This window comes from Pelobates fuscus, chromosome 7, assembly GCF_036172605.1.
Source record: "Pelobates fuscus isolate aPelFus1 chromosome 7, aPelFus1.pri, whole genome shotgun sequence".
Classification (NCBI taxonomy): Eukaryota; Metazoa; Chordata; class Amphibia; order Anura; family Pelobatidae; genus Pelobates; species Pelobates fuscus.
In genome coordinates this window covers 183,908,989-183,923,906 of record NC_086323.1, presented here as the reverse complement: position 1 = coordinate 183,923,906, position 14,918 = coordinate 183,908,989, and the positions used below count along the sequence as shown (strand labels likewise).

General features: G+C 41.4%; 1 protein-coding gene across 1 annotated transcript; it reads right to left on the bottom strand.

Annotated features, from left to right (window-relative positions):
* Window positions 1-536: 536 nt before the first annotated feature.
* RBX1 (ring-box 1) lies at window positions 537-13,425 on the bottom strand. Its single transcript, XM_063427592.1, has 5 exons — window positions 13,305-13,425; window positions 4,927-5,005; window positions 3,939-4,009; window positions 3,219-3,304; window positions 537-719 (listed from the first exon to the last, which is right to left on the bottom strand). Exons 1-5 carry the CDS (start codon window positions 13,416-13,418, stop codon window positions 707-709), a joined length of 363 nt encoding a protein of 120 aa, XP_063283662.1. The 5' UTR covers window positions 13,419-13,425; the 3' UTR covers window positions 537-706.
* Window positions 13,426-14,918: the final 1,493 nt, after the last annotated feature.

Here is a 14,918-nt window from a genome sequence, read left to right as displayed (position 1 = left end):
TTCCTCGGTTACACTTCCATATGGTGATTCAGACAGAATTCTAGTTCATATGCATCAGAGTGTGGAAGCGTTATGAGAGTAGAAGCTTGCAATAACCAGGGTGTATGGGGGGCTGCTTGTGGTGTGAATTTGTGCATTGTGCTTATGGCAAAGACTGTGTAGGAGGATAATTAGCTTTGGCAACTGAAAAGGAGAGAGTTTAAAAGAGGGGTGGGAGGATTAGCGTGATGGGAGAGCATGAGTATGACATGATTTCTATAATCCGACCTGTGTAAGCATTGCAATCAATATTGAATGTTTCGAATACCCATGGTGTTGTAAGACCTGGTTGGTTAAATCCACAAGAGTGGACTTTAGTCTTGTCCCCATCTAGAAACATTAAGATTATCAGTGAGTAATTGGATTTTTCTTTAAGATATGCAAAAAGTTTTTTGTTCAGATGAAATGATAGATTTTTATTTAGGATAAATCTTTGACTTATCTGTACAATTGCAGGTAAAAATAAATAATGGATATATTAAAACATAGTCAAAACAAACATTTTAATAAACTGTTTATTTCGACAGTGCATATAGTAGCAGATAAACATAATTCAAAACATCTATAAACTGAAAACAGCAAAACCATCGAGGAAGCATGCTGAAACGGTTAGTCCTGCTTCACGGGGTAGATTGCACTCACAATGCATATGGTCAAAATAGAACTGCTAATGGCCATACCTAAGGAGAAAAATTAAAGAGCATTCTTAGTTCTCATAACATACATTTCTGCTGCAACAAAATAGGACATTCTTTTTCATATAGGACTGCGAGTGAAAATGTAGCCTTCATGAATAGAAATTCACCCCTCAAGGGTACACTATGGCTTGCAGTGGTGAGTAACTTCTAAGGCCTGACTAGTAGCATGGCACTACAAATTTTAAGCCCTGCAACTCAATTCTTGCTGGTTTCCCAAAATGAAAAAAAAAATAAACAAACAAAAATAAATAAACAAACATAAAATAAACATAAAATCTGTTATGAAAAGTTGAATTTATAAAATAAAGAAATTTGTTTTAACAACTCTATTTATTTTCTAGTCTAAAGAAACTCAAGGAGGTTGATTTATGTGATGGAGACAGGTGTGAGGGGTGGCTCTATGTAGATATAAAGGGAGTAAAAATAAAGATATAAAGGGAGTATGCAAAATTGATATGCTGGAAGATTCCAAATATATCAGCCGATTTACTCCCTGAAGCTTTTGACTTCTACATACAATGCAGCACTTTCCATATGTTGCCCTTTAAGAAAATATGGTAGACAGAACATACCCAACATGTATGCAAGTCATGTAGCCTGCAGTGTTGAGGAATAATACTCTCCCCCCCCCCCCCCCCCCTCCCTCTACTTAGACAGTAGCTGAGCTCAGCATGTATTTTGTGAGCAGGTCATTCAAGAGCCTTCTGGAAAAAAGGGAGGCATGGCTAAGTTTGAAGGGTTATAAAATTTAAAAATGAAAGCTTTAAAAATTATACATTCAGCTATAATTGAACAGAAATCAATGTAACAAAGACAGGCCATAAAAATGAGAGGACAAACAATGAAAACAGCAATGGCAGAGACCAGGACCAGAGTGTACCTTTTACTTTGAATTATTTATTCTGTGTAAAATACAGGACTATGCTGACACATAACACATTCTGATCATACATCTCACTTGCCATATTTCCTCTTCATCTTGCTACTGATGTAGAATTATTAAAAACCTTTATTAAATTTTTGTACTAACTCCATTTAACTTCATTACATGACAGATTTTCCTAACAGTATTTAGAATATTAGATAGAGAATGTATTTTCTAGGACGTGACTAACACCGGAATTACCAAGTTCCTGTAATATGAAACAAAGTATACTATAGCTAGGCCATGAGAAAACTGCTCTAATGAAATGTTCTTTCATAAAAAGACCCTGAACCTGACCCCGAGTCTGACATCACTAACTACCCAAAATGACGCCTCAAGCCCCCCTCCCATCGAGTAAAGCCTCGTGCTGAGTAAGATGGCGCCTGAGCCAACTGTCCACACCCGTGTCCAAGATGTTGCCACCTCCCGGTGGGAGGACACTTAGCCAGCCACTTAGTACTAGAGCCAATTAATAATATTGATGGGTGGACATTGACATAGCCACTTAACACCTAACCAATTAATGATGTTTATTTGTTGTTATCTTGATATTCAATGATGATGTAATATTGCTCTTATAAGGGTCTGCGAGCCCGCTTTTAACCAGATGCCATTAAATTTTCTCGAAGTGCTTTTAACCTGAACTCCGTGTGTCAGTGTGAATTTACTTCTGCGTATACGCAATTTAATCATCTCAGATTTGGACAGGAACAGATAGACATTTAAACATATTTGTTTATTTTAAAATAATCTATATCACTATAAGCCATCAAATACAATTTTTTACCTACTAACCAAAGTGGATGTATAGATGTACCTTTTACGTATTTCAGTATCTCCACTGTTCTATGGATTTACTAGAAAAGCAGTACCTTTCTCACAAAGCTTTGTGAGTTGACGCTAGTGACAGGCTGAAAGCATCAAATCCTTGAACATAGCCAGACACCAGGGAGCAGAGTGGTAAGATAACACACAACACCTGCTGGTACCATAACAATTTAACTGGGATAAACTTGTTATGGTGCCCAAAATTCTCGTTTAAAAAGGAACACTATAGGCACCCAGATTACTTCAGCTCATGGAAGTGGTCTCTGTACACAAGGGAAGGGGGAGGCAGACAGCTTTGTATTACTGGCGCTACAGTATCCCTTTAAGGAACGGCTTGTCCCATTTATTCCAAGTTTCCTTTCTACTCCTTTCTATCGTGAGTGAGCGAAACAAACTTATTAGTTAATGCAGCCATGGTTTGAGAAGTTTAAATCAGTTCTGGCTAAGGAGACATGTAAACCAATTCATGTTACCCTATTGCCCAAATAAAAAAAAAAAAAAAATTTTTTAAATAGAAACGTTTCCTCAATAGAATATCCGCATCAATTTAATTTTAAGAAGAGAGGTACAGATTTGTTATCCGAATGAGACTAGTGATTTTTCTCCAAATTATTCTAAGGAAAGAAGTTGTCTGTATGCAAGAATTCATGCTATACATTGCTCAGAAGAGAGTGGTGTTTGAATATTTCAGGATGCTCTAAAAGACGTATAAATAAAATGATACATACTTCTGAAATTCCCATTCTCGATTATCCAGTGGGCAGACCTGCCGAGTCTTCAACCAGCGAGAAATACAATGAAAGTGGAATGCATGCTGTAAAAAGAGCATTAGTTAATGTATTTAAATAGATGGTAAACTACTACTTGCTGTAAAAAAAAAAAATTATGATAAAAAGAAAAAACACAACATTGGAATTTTGGAGGGGTTCAACCTGGATGCAAAATACAAAAACTAGGATTTGAATATTACAAAAAAAAAAGGAAAAAAAAAAAAATGACTACCCCAACATGGATATCAAGGAAATCAAAGAAGAGAAGCAAGCATCTCAAATAGCATTCAAATGTCTTTGCCACATCCGAGGACAGGAGGAGACACACAACCGCATCCCTCTCTACATGTTCAAAAACCATTAATCATTTGTGTACTTGTGTCAGCTGACTGGTGCCCCTTGACAAATGTCAAGCAATTAAGTGCAATCAATATAGGCAGTATTGGGGCAAAACGAGCCGCCAATATTTGTGTAGCATTTAGAATATATGTTCAGAAAATATATTGGTGAGAGATTAGCACGTTTGACCTGGCATTGGCAATGCAACACTATAAGATGACAAAATGTCACATGGAATAGGGTACCCATAATTTCTTGATACATCAAAGAGGCACAAAATAACAAAAGTTAACAGTAACAAACACATTTTAAATGGATACCTCAACGAGTGCAACTTACATTACAAACACCCCAAGCGACAGTGCATTCTTCTGATGTAGCTGAAGCCTGGTTAGCTTGACATTCTATACCTGCCAAGGGGGAAACCAAAAAACAAAACCATTGAAAAGAAGCATATTCAAACCAATCTTAGCAGCATGATCAGTCTAGTAATAACATGAAGAAAACAGCATTTCAAATTGAATTACATAGGTTAGTAACATTATGTAAAACCTTCATAACAGTGCACTTGGTGAGAGTTGATAGACACAGAAAGTAGGCTGTTTGAAATACCCCAAAAATCGAATGACTAGCCAATCACAAAGCTAGCCAGATACAGTTACTACTGGGATCACCACAAGAAGGCAGAGGCATACCTTCTGATGGTTTCTTGGACCTCTGCTAAGGTCTCAGACTTGCGTGCTGGCAGGATGAAGTGTATTGTGACTTTGCCGTTTACATGTTTTGCCTGACCAATCAGGCCAACTCAAAGCATTAAATTATAAACTAAATCCGTTTTCTTTCTCTGGATACAGCCCAAAGCGGACAGGTGGTCCAGAAAAAAAAAAATAAATAAAATATTTTTCTGGACCACCTTTCAGCTTGGGTCTGTATCCAGAGAAATTCAATTTAAAAGTATTAAGTGTGAATAACATTCTTATTCTCATTTGGAGTTAAGGGTCATAAAATGTTTGTATTTAAACTGACACTGGAAGTTTTTGAATAAGCTTTTCTAGTTGCATGCTCAAGTGTGCATTTAAAAGAAACAGCAAACAAATTAAAGTTTTTTTCTAACTCATCAGTTTTGAAAACGTTTGTATTTGCCGTTTGTGTACATTGTGAAGGTGCCTGCAAGTTTGTTGTGGGCATGTGAGAATTTCTGGCAATTGGGGTTTGTGCAAATTTTGCATTATCTACACCTGAAATGTATAGTTTAAAAGGTATAATACATGTTCTGCTACAAATCAGGTTGTCAATATACAGCAGGAATAATAATACAGTCACTTACATAAGTCCATGATATGGTTTCTGCAGATCGCACAATTATCCACCACAATGTCCCATGCCCAAAGTGCTACAGCATTCCACTGCAAAGAAAAATAGGTCAGTAAAAAATTTTCTTCACAAATAATTACAAAAAAAAAAAAAAAAAGAGGGTGTAACGCCGACAATGGCAGTCCTATTAGGAGTTGAAGAAACTCTCCAAGCACCATAGCTAGCTTCGATCTAATTGTAAACAATTGACTTCTTAGCTGGGGCTTGCTATCTGCCTCAACTACTAATGCTGGAGAGACAGAGGTTTCTTTAGCTGAGCGAAGCTCTGCCAATAAGTTAATTCATGCAATGCCGAGCTTAAATCAGTTATGAGCCCTTAAAAAATTAAAAAAAAATTTTTTATCTTAAACTTGTTTTAAGGACCTTTATTACTGCTCTGGTAACCAGCACTTATAAATACCTTATTTATGATTGTATCTATAAATTTATATTGATTTTTCAGTGGGATTTGTTTCCTTATGAACGGATATAATTTTTGTGGTTTATACTTAGAAGTTACAAGCTACAAGCTACTTCAATCCTCAGCAGGGGTGAATGTCTAGTTGCCAGAGCCACGTTTTCCCTTGCCAGTGGGGTATATGGATATAGCAAGCACACAGTCTTCTGCACTTTAAGGGTCACTTCAAATGCTTAAATCATTTCAGCTTGCTTACGTGCTTTATATGTGAAGATGGTGTCATCTTTTTCCCACAATTGCAGAAATTGTCACTATTCTAAATAAACACACACTTGGCTGGAGATGGACACACACACACACACACAAACACTAAAGTGTTCCTTTAAAGTACTGTTAGGCTTGCACATAGAGATTTAGGGGTAGTAATTTCAGATGGACTTAAAAAGGTAGGCAGACCATGTAATAGAGCAGCAGGAAATGCTAGCAGAATGCTTGGTTGTACAGGGAGAGGTATTAGCAGTAGAAAGAGGGAAGTACTCATGCCATTGTACAGAACATTGATACTGGAGACCGTATCTTTAGAGAAAGTTCAGAGGTGGTCTACTAAACTAGTTCATGGATTACAAGATGAAACTTACCAGGAAAGGTTAGACGATCTTAACATGTATAAACCATGTATAAACCATTGTAAAGCGCTGCGGAATTTGACGGCGCTCTATAAATATAATAATAAAGAAAATAAGAGAAGGGCTGATATAAAGTCTCTCTGGCGCAGCCCTTATCTTATTTTCTTTCTCTTGTTGTATTTTAAGGGTCTTTGAGGGATTCCCATATAGGGTTGCTGCCCCATTTGTTATTTAGTGCTTACTCTTTTTCCCTGTCTTAACATGTATAGCTTGGAGGAAAGACGAGAGGAGGATATGATAGAAACATTGAAATAAAAATAGACTATATATTTAGAGAAGAAAAGCGACAATAACAAGAAAAACAAGAGGGCATAGTCTAAAATTAGAGGGGCAAAGGTTTGAAAATAATATCAGGAAGTATTACTTTACTGAGAGGGTAGTGGATGCATAGAATAGCCTTCCAGCTGAAGTGGTAGAGGTTAACACAGTGGAGAGGTTTAGGCATGCATGGGATAGGCATAAGGCTATCATAACTATAAGATAAGACCAGGGACGAATGAGTATTTAGAAATTTTGGCAGACTAGATTAGCCAAATGGTTCTTTTCTGCTGACACACTGTTTCTATGTCACAAATTCAAAGTGTGTATTCCTGACAGCACAGTAGTTGTTCCGGTGACTATATATATTGTACAGCGCTATGGAATCTGATGGCACTATATAAATAATAATAGAGTGTCCCTTTAAGGAGTTAAGATGCTAGGAGAGGTGTCAGTTCTTGCCTACTGCGGCCCACTTCCTTGATTCTAGCATAACAAAATAATGATTAGCCATTATTTTTAATTACTTACAGATTCTTTAAAAAAAAAAAAAAAAATGATGTACGCGTTTTGCCAAACAACAAATGTGAAGAGAACAGCTAGAAAAATCTTGATCGATGACACCATACAGCTAAATACCATACAGCTAAAAGTACCATCACCCATGACAGCCCAAATAGTTTAGTAATAAGTAAATGTAACGAACAAAGTATGGAGAAACTATTTATCAATACCATTAATATACACCTGGGTGCTATTCATCACTGGTATCCCCTCAAATACCAAAATAAAACAATAATAGATTCAAAAGAGAATGCACACCAGAAACCAAAAGAAAATCTATCGTGGTTTAATAAACCAACACTTGGTTTAACCCCTTAAAACCGGAGGGCATACTATTACGCCCTATTCTAAGCGGCTCTAAACACAGCAGGGCGTAATAGTACGCCCTCACATTTTTTGTTACTTACCCGGTCGCTGGCGATCCCAGGGTGTCCCCCGCAGCGGATCCTGCCTCCTCCGGCCCCCCCCTGCCATGTGAGAGTGAGGTCCTTGCGAGGACCTCACAATCACATGGCCGGGTTAGCTGGCTGCTGTAATGACAGTTAGTCCCCCTACTGGCTGGAAATCAAATAAAATAAAATCAGCGCGGGCGCGAGCAGGGAGCAATCAGACGCTTCCATTTGGAAGCGTCATTGCTCCCTTGTGCGCATGCGCATTCATGCCTGTCATGCCAAAAGCATGAGTTCTTGTTTGATGTGTGTTTATATATGTTAAGAGTTGTTTTTTTTTGTAAACCTTGGGATGGCATTTATTGTGGTCTTTGATCTTGCCCCAGGCCTAGACCATAAAACATCTAGATAGCCATCACCAGAGCTGGACACAAGGAATTTCATAGAGTGGGCAATAGACTGCCAGACCAACCCCCTCTGACTCCCCCAGGGGCTGCCCACTGAGAAATAACTAGTTTTAGATATATAATGAGGGTGCTGGACTATCCAGAGTCAGTATTCATTTTTCTTTTTGTCAGTAACTTCTAGGAGATCAATACCATCTAAGACTCCCACAAGAATTCTATATAGGGTAAATATATGTAAGGAATTTCTTGTGTTTTCTCCTATTTTATTTTATGTACTGTTTTGCAATTTGTTATCTGTATGTCATTTATTTCTGTATTTTGTACTCAGCACTGTGAATCTTTTTTGTCAGATTAAATGTTTAATTAATCAGCTTGTGTCTCTGTTTTCTACGAGCTCCCCTCCCCAGAGAGCTCAGGTAAACACGTTACCAAAAAGGGTTAATTATAATAGTTTGATTAGTAAAAGTAGAACTGTGATTCTATAATTCTCCTGTGTGTGGGGTAACCTAAGACGCCCGGGTTTAAAAGTCTTGGTGGTGGCAGTAAAGTGTGTACTAGGGGGTTAGTGTAGAAGGGATTGCAGGGGTTAATTGAGTGGTTGCTGGGACTAGCAACAGGTAACCAGGGGTCTGGTGTCATTAACCCTGTCACTTCCACGCTCTCCCCACTGTCTCGGCTGGGCCTATAGCCCACGCTCGTGACAAACTGGCGGCAGCTGGTGGGACATATATATAGAGATTTTAATGCTTGCTAGATTTTACCTGTAAAGGGGGTCTTAGCACTAAAATAAATTGCATACTTGTTTTTGTGTAATTTCCAAAGACCAAGCTCAGTGCTGATTTAAAATACATACAAAGTGCAAAACAGTTCCCCCCTCCAATCTTTTGTTTTTCTTTCTCTATCCTATTTGTGAATATGGAGGCCTATCGCAAACACTCGAAAGAGGCCAACTTTTGGAAAAAATAAGGCACAACTTATTGCTGACCTTGTGGAGGCGGACAGCCATGTTTTGCAGCCAGAGACGGACACTGAAAGGGTTACTGAGCTCCCTACTACTGCAGGAGTGTTGCTTACTGAAATGCCTGGTGGTTGTACTCCTCAAAACATTAAGGACATTTGCTCAACTGGATTTATTTCGGCAACTGATGGCTGCAAATCTTCAGGAGGCCCTGCATGTGATGATCCAACAGCAGGCTGCAGAAAGGGAATCTGCAGAGAGGCTAGCCGAAAGGGAGGCGCAACGGCAGGCTGCAGAAAGGGAATCTGCAGAGAGGCTAGCCGAAAGGGAGGCGCAACGGCAGGCTGCAGAAAGGGAATCTGCAGAGAGGCTAGCCGAAAGGCAGGCTGCAGAAAGGGAATCTGCAGAGAGGCTAGCCGAAAGGGAGGCGCAAAGGAGACATGAGCTGGAACTTGCTAAACTGCAATTTACCCTTCAGTCCTCACTGAACAGCAATGCATCAGAGTCCAGCACACGTAGGCTCCGTAAGGATGATTTTCCTTCCCTCGAAGAAGGGACAGATTTGGATGTATTTTTAAAAAGTTTTGAGAAAGTATGCAGGCAGCATCAACTACCCTCAGACCAGTGGGGCAGATATTTAACTCCACAATTGAAAGGGAAAGCCTTGGATGTGTTTGTGTCCCTTCCCCCAGAGACTGATAACAACTATGAGGCAATCAAATCTGCATTGCAAAAAACTTTTAACCTTACTCCTGAGTCTTACAGGAAAAAGTTTAGGAGTATGCAGCAATGCCCATCATCCAGCTGCATTCTATATGTGGCACAATTAGAAACCACGTTCCGGCAATGGGTAACAGGAGTACAAGCTACCACCTATGAAGCCCTTAATGACTTAATGGTCCTGGAGCAGTTCTTGCAGACCCGGAGCCCTAATGTACGAGAGTGGATTTTGGAAAGAAAGCCAAAAAATGCTAGGGCTGCTGCAGAACTGGCAGATGACTATGCCGACATCCATGCACCCACATCCAGGCGTGGGCTGGTGTCAGCTGCTACTTCGACCTGGAGAGAAGCTACAGTTCAATCACCACCTGTAAGATCTGCAGTGAGAACTTCACCGCCGACTGCCAGCGTAGCCGGGGCTATGTCAAGTGAGTCAGATGCCCGCCGTTGTTTTCGATGCAACCAGATTGGTCATCTGAGCAGGACTTGCCCCACTAGGAATATACCCTCACCAGCCCGTGGAGGGGCACCATCAGTTTTGCTTGTGGGTGGGTCCGTGGGGAAACAAGACGATAACCTGCAGAGTGTAATTGTGGGGGACCGAGTGACCATGGGACTGAGAGATTCTGGAGCTTCATTCACCCTGGTGCGCCCTGAAGTGGTGAATACGGAGGACATAATCCCTGGAAGAACCATGTCCATCAAAGGAATTGGGGGGGTGCGCCCCGCTGTGCCCCTGGCATGTGTGTACCTTGATTGGGGTGCAGGCAAAGGTTTGCGGGAAGTGGGGATTTCGGAGGATATCCCTGTTAATGTTCTGTTGGGGAATGATTTGGGCAGGATGCTCTGTCACTATGCTCCACAGGACACTGTTTGTGAGCCAGAAGGGCTGACTGCTCCACCTAAGGTATTGTGTGAAACTTTGGGAGACCTTGTGAACTGTGATTGCTGGGAGGGAGAGCAGGGTGTGGATAAATATCTACCTGTAACTGAACCAGTGATGTCTACCAAATGTGAGATAGGGGTGAGTAGTGATGTGCCTGTATCAAAACACTGTGAGGCTGGGATGTCAGAGAGTAAGGGAGAGGAGGAAGGTAAGAGCAAGGGATGTGTACCACTAGTCGCAGTGGTACCAAGTCAGCAGTGGGTCAGGGCTAAAGCAGGAGAGTCTGAGGGGCTATGTGAGATTGTGAGAGGATGGCCTGCCTTGGAGAAAAAATTATGCGAGTGTGTGCAAAATTCTGTATCTGATCAAGGGGGGTCAAATGTGTCCTGTGAAAATGTATGGGAAAAGCCTTCCAGCGAGAGGGGGCTGAATGAATATATGTGCCAATATGTGCCTGAAGCAGATGTATGTGATGCGCTGGGTGAAACTGTGAAGGGACAGCAAGGCTATAAGGGAGGGCAGAGGGTGTGTGAGCTTTACTCTGCGCCTGGCTTAGCCAGTTTCCAAAGTTCTGTATGTGTGATGACCTGGAGTGAAAGTGAGGGGCACGGACAGACTCAGCCTGTGGGTCCAGGAAGGATGGCTGCAGGGAAACATACTGTTAGAGGAACCAGGGACTTTGTCAGTTTATCACAACTCACGCATACACCTAAGCAACTTTCTGATTGTGAACCAAAGATTCAGAGTCTGATAGTGCAACAAGCCCAGCAGAAAGACCCCAAAATTAAAGAGATGATGGGTGTTGATACAGCACATCTATCCTGGGAGTGTTCTCTTTCTGCTTTTTTGTGTGCTTACCGGGGAGTGCTGCATAAATCCATTGGTTTCTTCCCCTTACAACTACTACATGAGCGCAATGGGTGTGGTTTAAGGGATGTTACCAGAGATCGATGGGAAATTGAAACAGGCAAATCAGGCATGTTTGTTGAGGATGTAGCAGTGGTATGGACTGATCACAACCTGCTGCAGGTGTCAGGTAACAGTGATAAACTGCTCCGTTGGAGCCTTATCCTCCAGTATAATTTCACTGCCCAGCACAAAAAGGGCAGCTTGCATGGGAATGCAGATGGCCTGTCTCGGCAACTAGGGGGTTAATGGTTGACAGATAAATCAGCCTGTGGCTGAATTTTTCTGTCCACCATCTTAAGGGGGAGGTGTCATGCCAAAAGCATGAGTTCTTGTTTGATGTGTGCAATAGACTGCCAGACCAACCCCCTCTGATTCCCCCAGGGGTCTGCCCACTGAGAAATAACTAGTTTTAGATATATAATGAGGGTGCTGGACTATCCAGAGTCAGTATTCATTTTTCTTTTTGTCAGTAACTTCTAGGAGATCAATACCATCTAAGACTCCCACAAGAATTCTATATAGGGTAAATATATGTAAGGAATTTCTTGTGTTTTCTCCTATTTTATTTTATGTACTGTTTTGCAATTTGTTATCTGTATGTCATTTATTTCTGTATTTTGTACTCAGCACTGTGAATCTTTTTTGTCAGATTAAATGTTTAATTAATCAGCTTGTGTCTCTGTTTTCTACGAGCTCCCCTCCCCAGAGAGCTCAGGTAAACACGTTACCAAAAAGGGTTAATTATAATAGTTTGATTAGTAAAAGTAGAACTGTGATTCTATAATTCTCCTGTGTGTGGGGTAACCTAAGACGCCCGGGTTTAAAAGTCTTGGTGGTGGCAGTAAAGTGTGTACTAGGGGGTTAGTGTAGAAGGGATTGCAGGGGTTAATTGAGTGGTTGCTGGGACTAGCAACAGGTAACCAGGGGTCTGGTGTCATTAACCCTGTCACTTCCACGCTCTCCCCACTGTCTCGGCTGGGCCTATAGCCCACGCTCGTGACAATGCCGCTCTCTGAAGTCCTGAGCGCACTACCACGCATGCGCGCGGCCGCGAGCTGAGCTGACTGACTGACAGCTCGCAGTCTTTGCCCGCCCCCTCTCCTCTCTGACAGGCTGGAGAGAGAAGGTGCGCGCACACCTTCAAACGTCTGACGTGTACAGGGCCTTGCATGATAGGAAGTCCCTCTAATGGCCATCTGAGTGACGGCCACTGGAGGTATTCCTATCAATCAATGTAAACACTGTATTTTCTCTGAAAATACAGTGTTTACATTAGATTGCCTGCAGGGAGCTATAGATCTCACCTGAACAAATACATTAAGCTGTAGTTGTTCAGGTGACTATAGTGTCCCTTTAATGGGGTCAAACACATATATTACAACAATAAGTATTATGCATTAGTGTTTCTGCCCTATTAGGCTTGTGGAATTTCTGGTAAAACTTTACTGTTGATTGCTATGTTTTGTCTGTTTATTATCACTTATTGTTGGTGTGTGTGGAGAGAGAGAGAGAGAGAGAGAGAGAGAGAGAGAGGAGAGAGAGAGAGAGAGAGAGAGAGAGAGAGAGAGAGAGAGAGAGAGAGAGAGAGAGAGAGAGAGAGAGAGAGAGAGAGAGAGAGAGAGAGAGAGAGAGAGAGAGAGAGAGAGAGAGAGAGAGAGAGAGAGAGAGAGAGAGAGAGAGATTTTTTTTAAACCAAGTGTTGGTCTTTTGAATCTATTAGTGGTAAGGAAATGTAACATGGTGTTGTAACAGGGCTCTGTACAAATGTCACCTTTCAAGAATTACAGACTGATCTCTCACCTGCAAGGGTTAGTAAATAGGAGCAGCCCACTGGTCGCATCACAGCTGTCCTAAACATTTAGAAATCGACTCATTTTTAATTAAACTCAGAGATGTTGAAACACTGAGGTCTAGGTCAGGGATAGGCAACCTTCAGCTCTCCAGATGTTGTGGACTACATCCCCCATAATGCTCTTACACACATAATGCTGGCAAAGCATCATGGGAGGTGTAGTCCAAACATTTGGAGAGCCGAAGGTTCCCCACCGCTGGTCTAGGTGCTGGGGGGGGGGGGGGGGGGGGGGGAGAGAATCAGAATATACTCATTACAACTATATGCTCGTCACGGACAGACTGTGCTCTGAATCAGACTTATACCTTCTTGACCTCGAAACGCTTCTTTCCGACACTATTGTTTGTTCCACTCGGTGCATCCACATCCATAGCGGCAGCCATTTTGTAAAGGAGCCGCTGTCGCTTTTCAATACGCATGCTCCTGGTGACGCAACGCCGGCTGTCACGTGTTGTATGAGGGAGGAATGGAACGATCAGTGTGTTCCCTTCCTTCCTGGATTCGTCGCACGCTGTGTTCCATGTGGAGAGAATCATTGTGTGTTAGACCCTCTGTATTTACTGTCCAATAGGTTTTAAGTTTATATTTCTTCAGGATAGCATTTTACAGTAACGGAAGCGATATGTAATTCACGTTGTTCAGATATGCCCCCCCTGTATAATTTTACATTCTTTGGATTTAAGGTTATATAAAGTTAAAGATCGCCTTCTTTTTTTAGGCATTAGTGTACAATTTAAAGGGAAATAGTGAGGTTAAATGTCATAATACACATATACAAACTATAAACAAAATTAAATGTTAATCCAAAGCAACAGATTGGATCAACTGTTTTATGTATTTTTTTTAATTTTTTTTATTTTGTGTCATAAATACATGATTCTCAGCCCCCGAGAAAGTCACTGCTAAGTGACAAAACATGTAGGGTTGAGGTGGCTAAAACCACAGGTCAGTTGGATGCTGGTGATATATTATATATTTTATTATAATTAAAAATATTGTATTATATATTTTTACAATATCAGAGCATTCTGCATAGAGAGAGAGTTTTATTACAGGTCTGTAACAGCCAATAAATTGAAGTTCTACCATGGCTAAGATATAGGAAGGGCTTTACACACTACAGTGACACCCAGGAACCACTGCTTAAAGGGACTCTAGTCACTTGAACAATAACAGCTTAAAGGGACACTCCAGGCACCCAGACCACGTCTGCCCATTGGAGTGGTCTGGGTGCCAACTACCACTACCCTTAACCCTGCAACTGTAAATATTGCAGTTTTCATAAACTGCAATATTTACCTTGCAGGGTTAAGTCCTCCTCTAGTGACTGTCTACTAGACAGCCACTAGAGGAGACTTCCGTGTTCATAGAACACGAAAAGTGGTTTAAAACAACGCTGGACGTCTTCACACTATGTGAGGACCTCAAGCGTTGCAGAAATCCCCATAGGAAAGCATTGTATAATGAGGTCTAATTGCTGTGCACCGGTGCTGGACTCCGGTAAGTCACTGAAGGGGTTTTAACCCCTTCAGCAACTTTGGATGGGGGTGGCGGGTAGAGGGGCACTAGAGGGTCCTGAAGTGCCAGGAAAAGGATATGTCCCATTAATTTACTGCTGCTTATAGTATGTCTCTGCAGGCTTCTCTAGTGGCAGTCACTCAGATGGCTACTAGAAGCGCTTCCTTGGTCAATGCACAGCACTGAACTTTCCCCATAGAGATACATTGAGTCAATGCATCTCTATGAGGAGGTGCTTATTGGCCAGCGGGATGTTTTGCCGTGCATGCGCAATAGTATTCCAATGCTGGTCATCAATTCTGATGATCTCAGCCAACGAGGCGGATTGGTGGTGGACCCGTGCTGCACTAGAATTAAGGTAACCGTTTTACTTATTTAAAGGGGACAAGTGGGGTCCTTAA

Bases quoted from the DNA above. Each gene is read 5' to 3' on its own strand.
- RBX1 (XM_063427592.1), bottom strand. From the start codon at position 13,418: ATGCGTATTGAAAAGCGACAGCGGCTCCTTTACAAAATGGCTGCCGCT. The intron at 4,010-4,926 runs GTAAGTGACTGT...CCCCCTTGGCAG, and splicing joins AAACCATATCATGGACTTAT to GTATAGAATGTCAAGCTAAC. The intron at 3,305-3,938 runs GTAAGTTGCACT...CTCTTTTTACAG, and splicing joins TCGCTTGGGGTGTTTGTAAT to CATGCATTCCACTTTCATTG.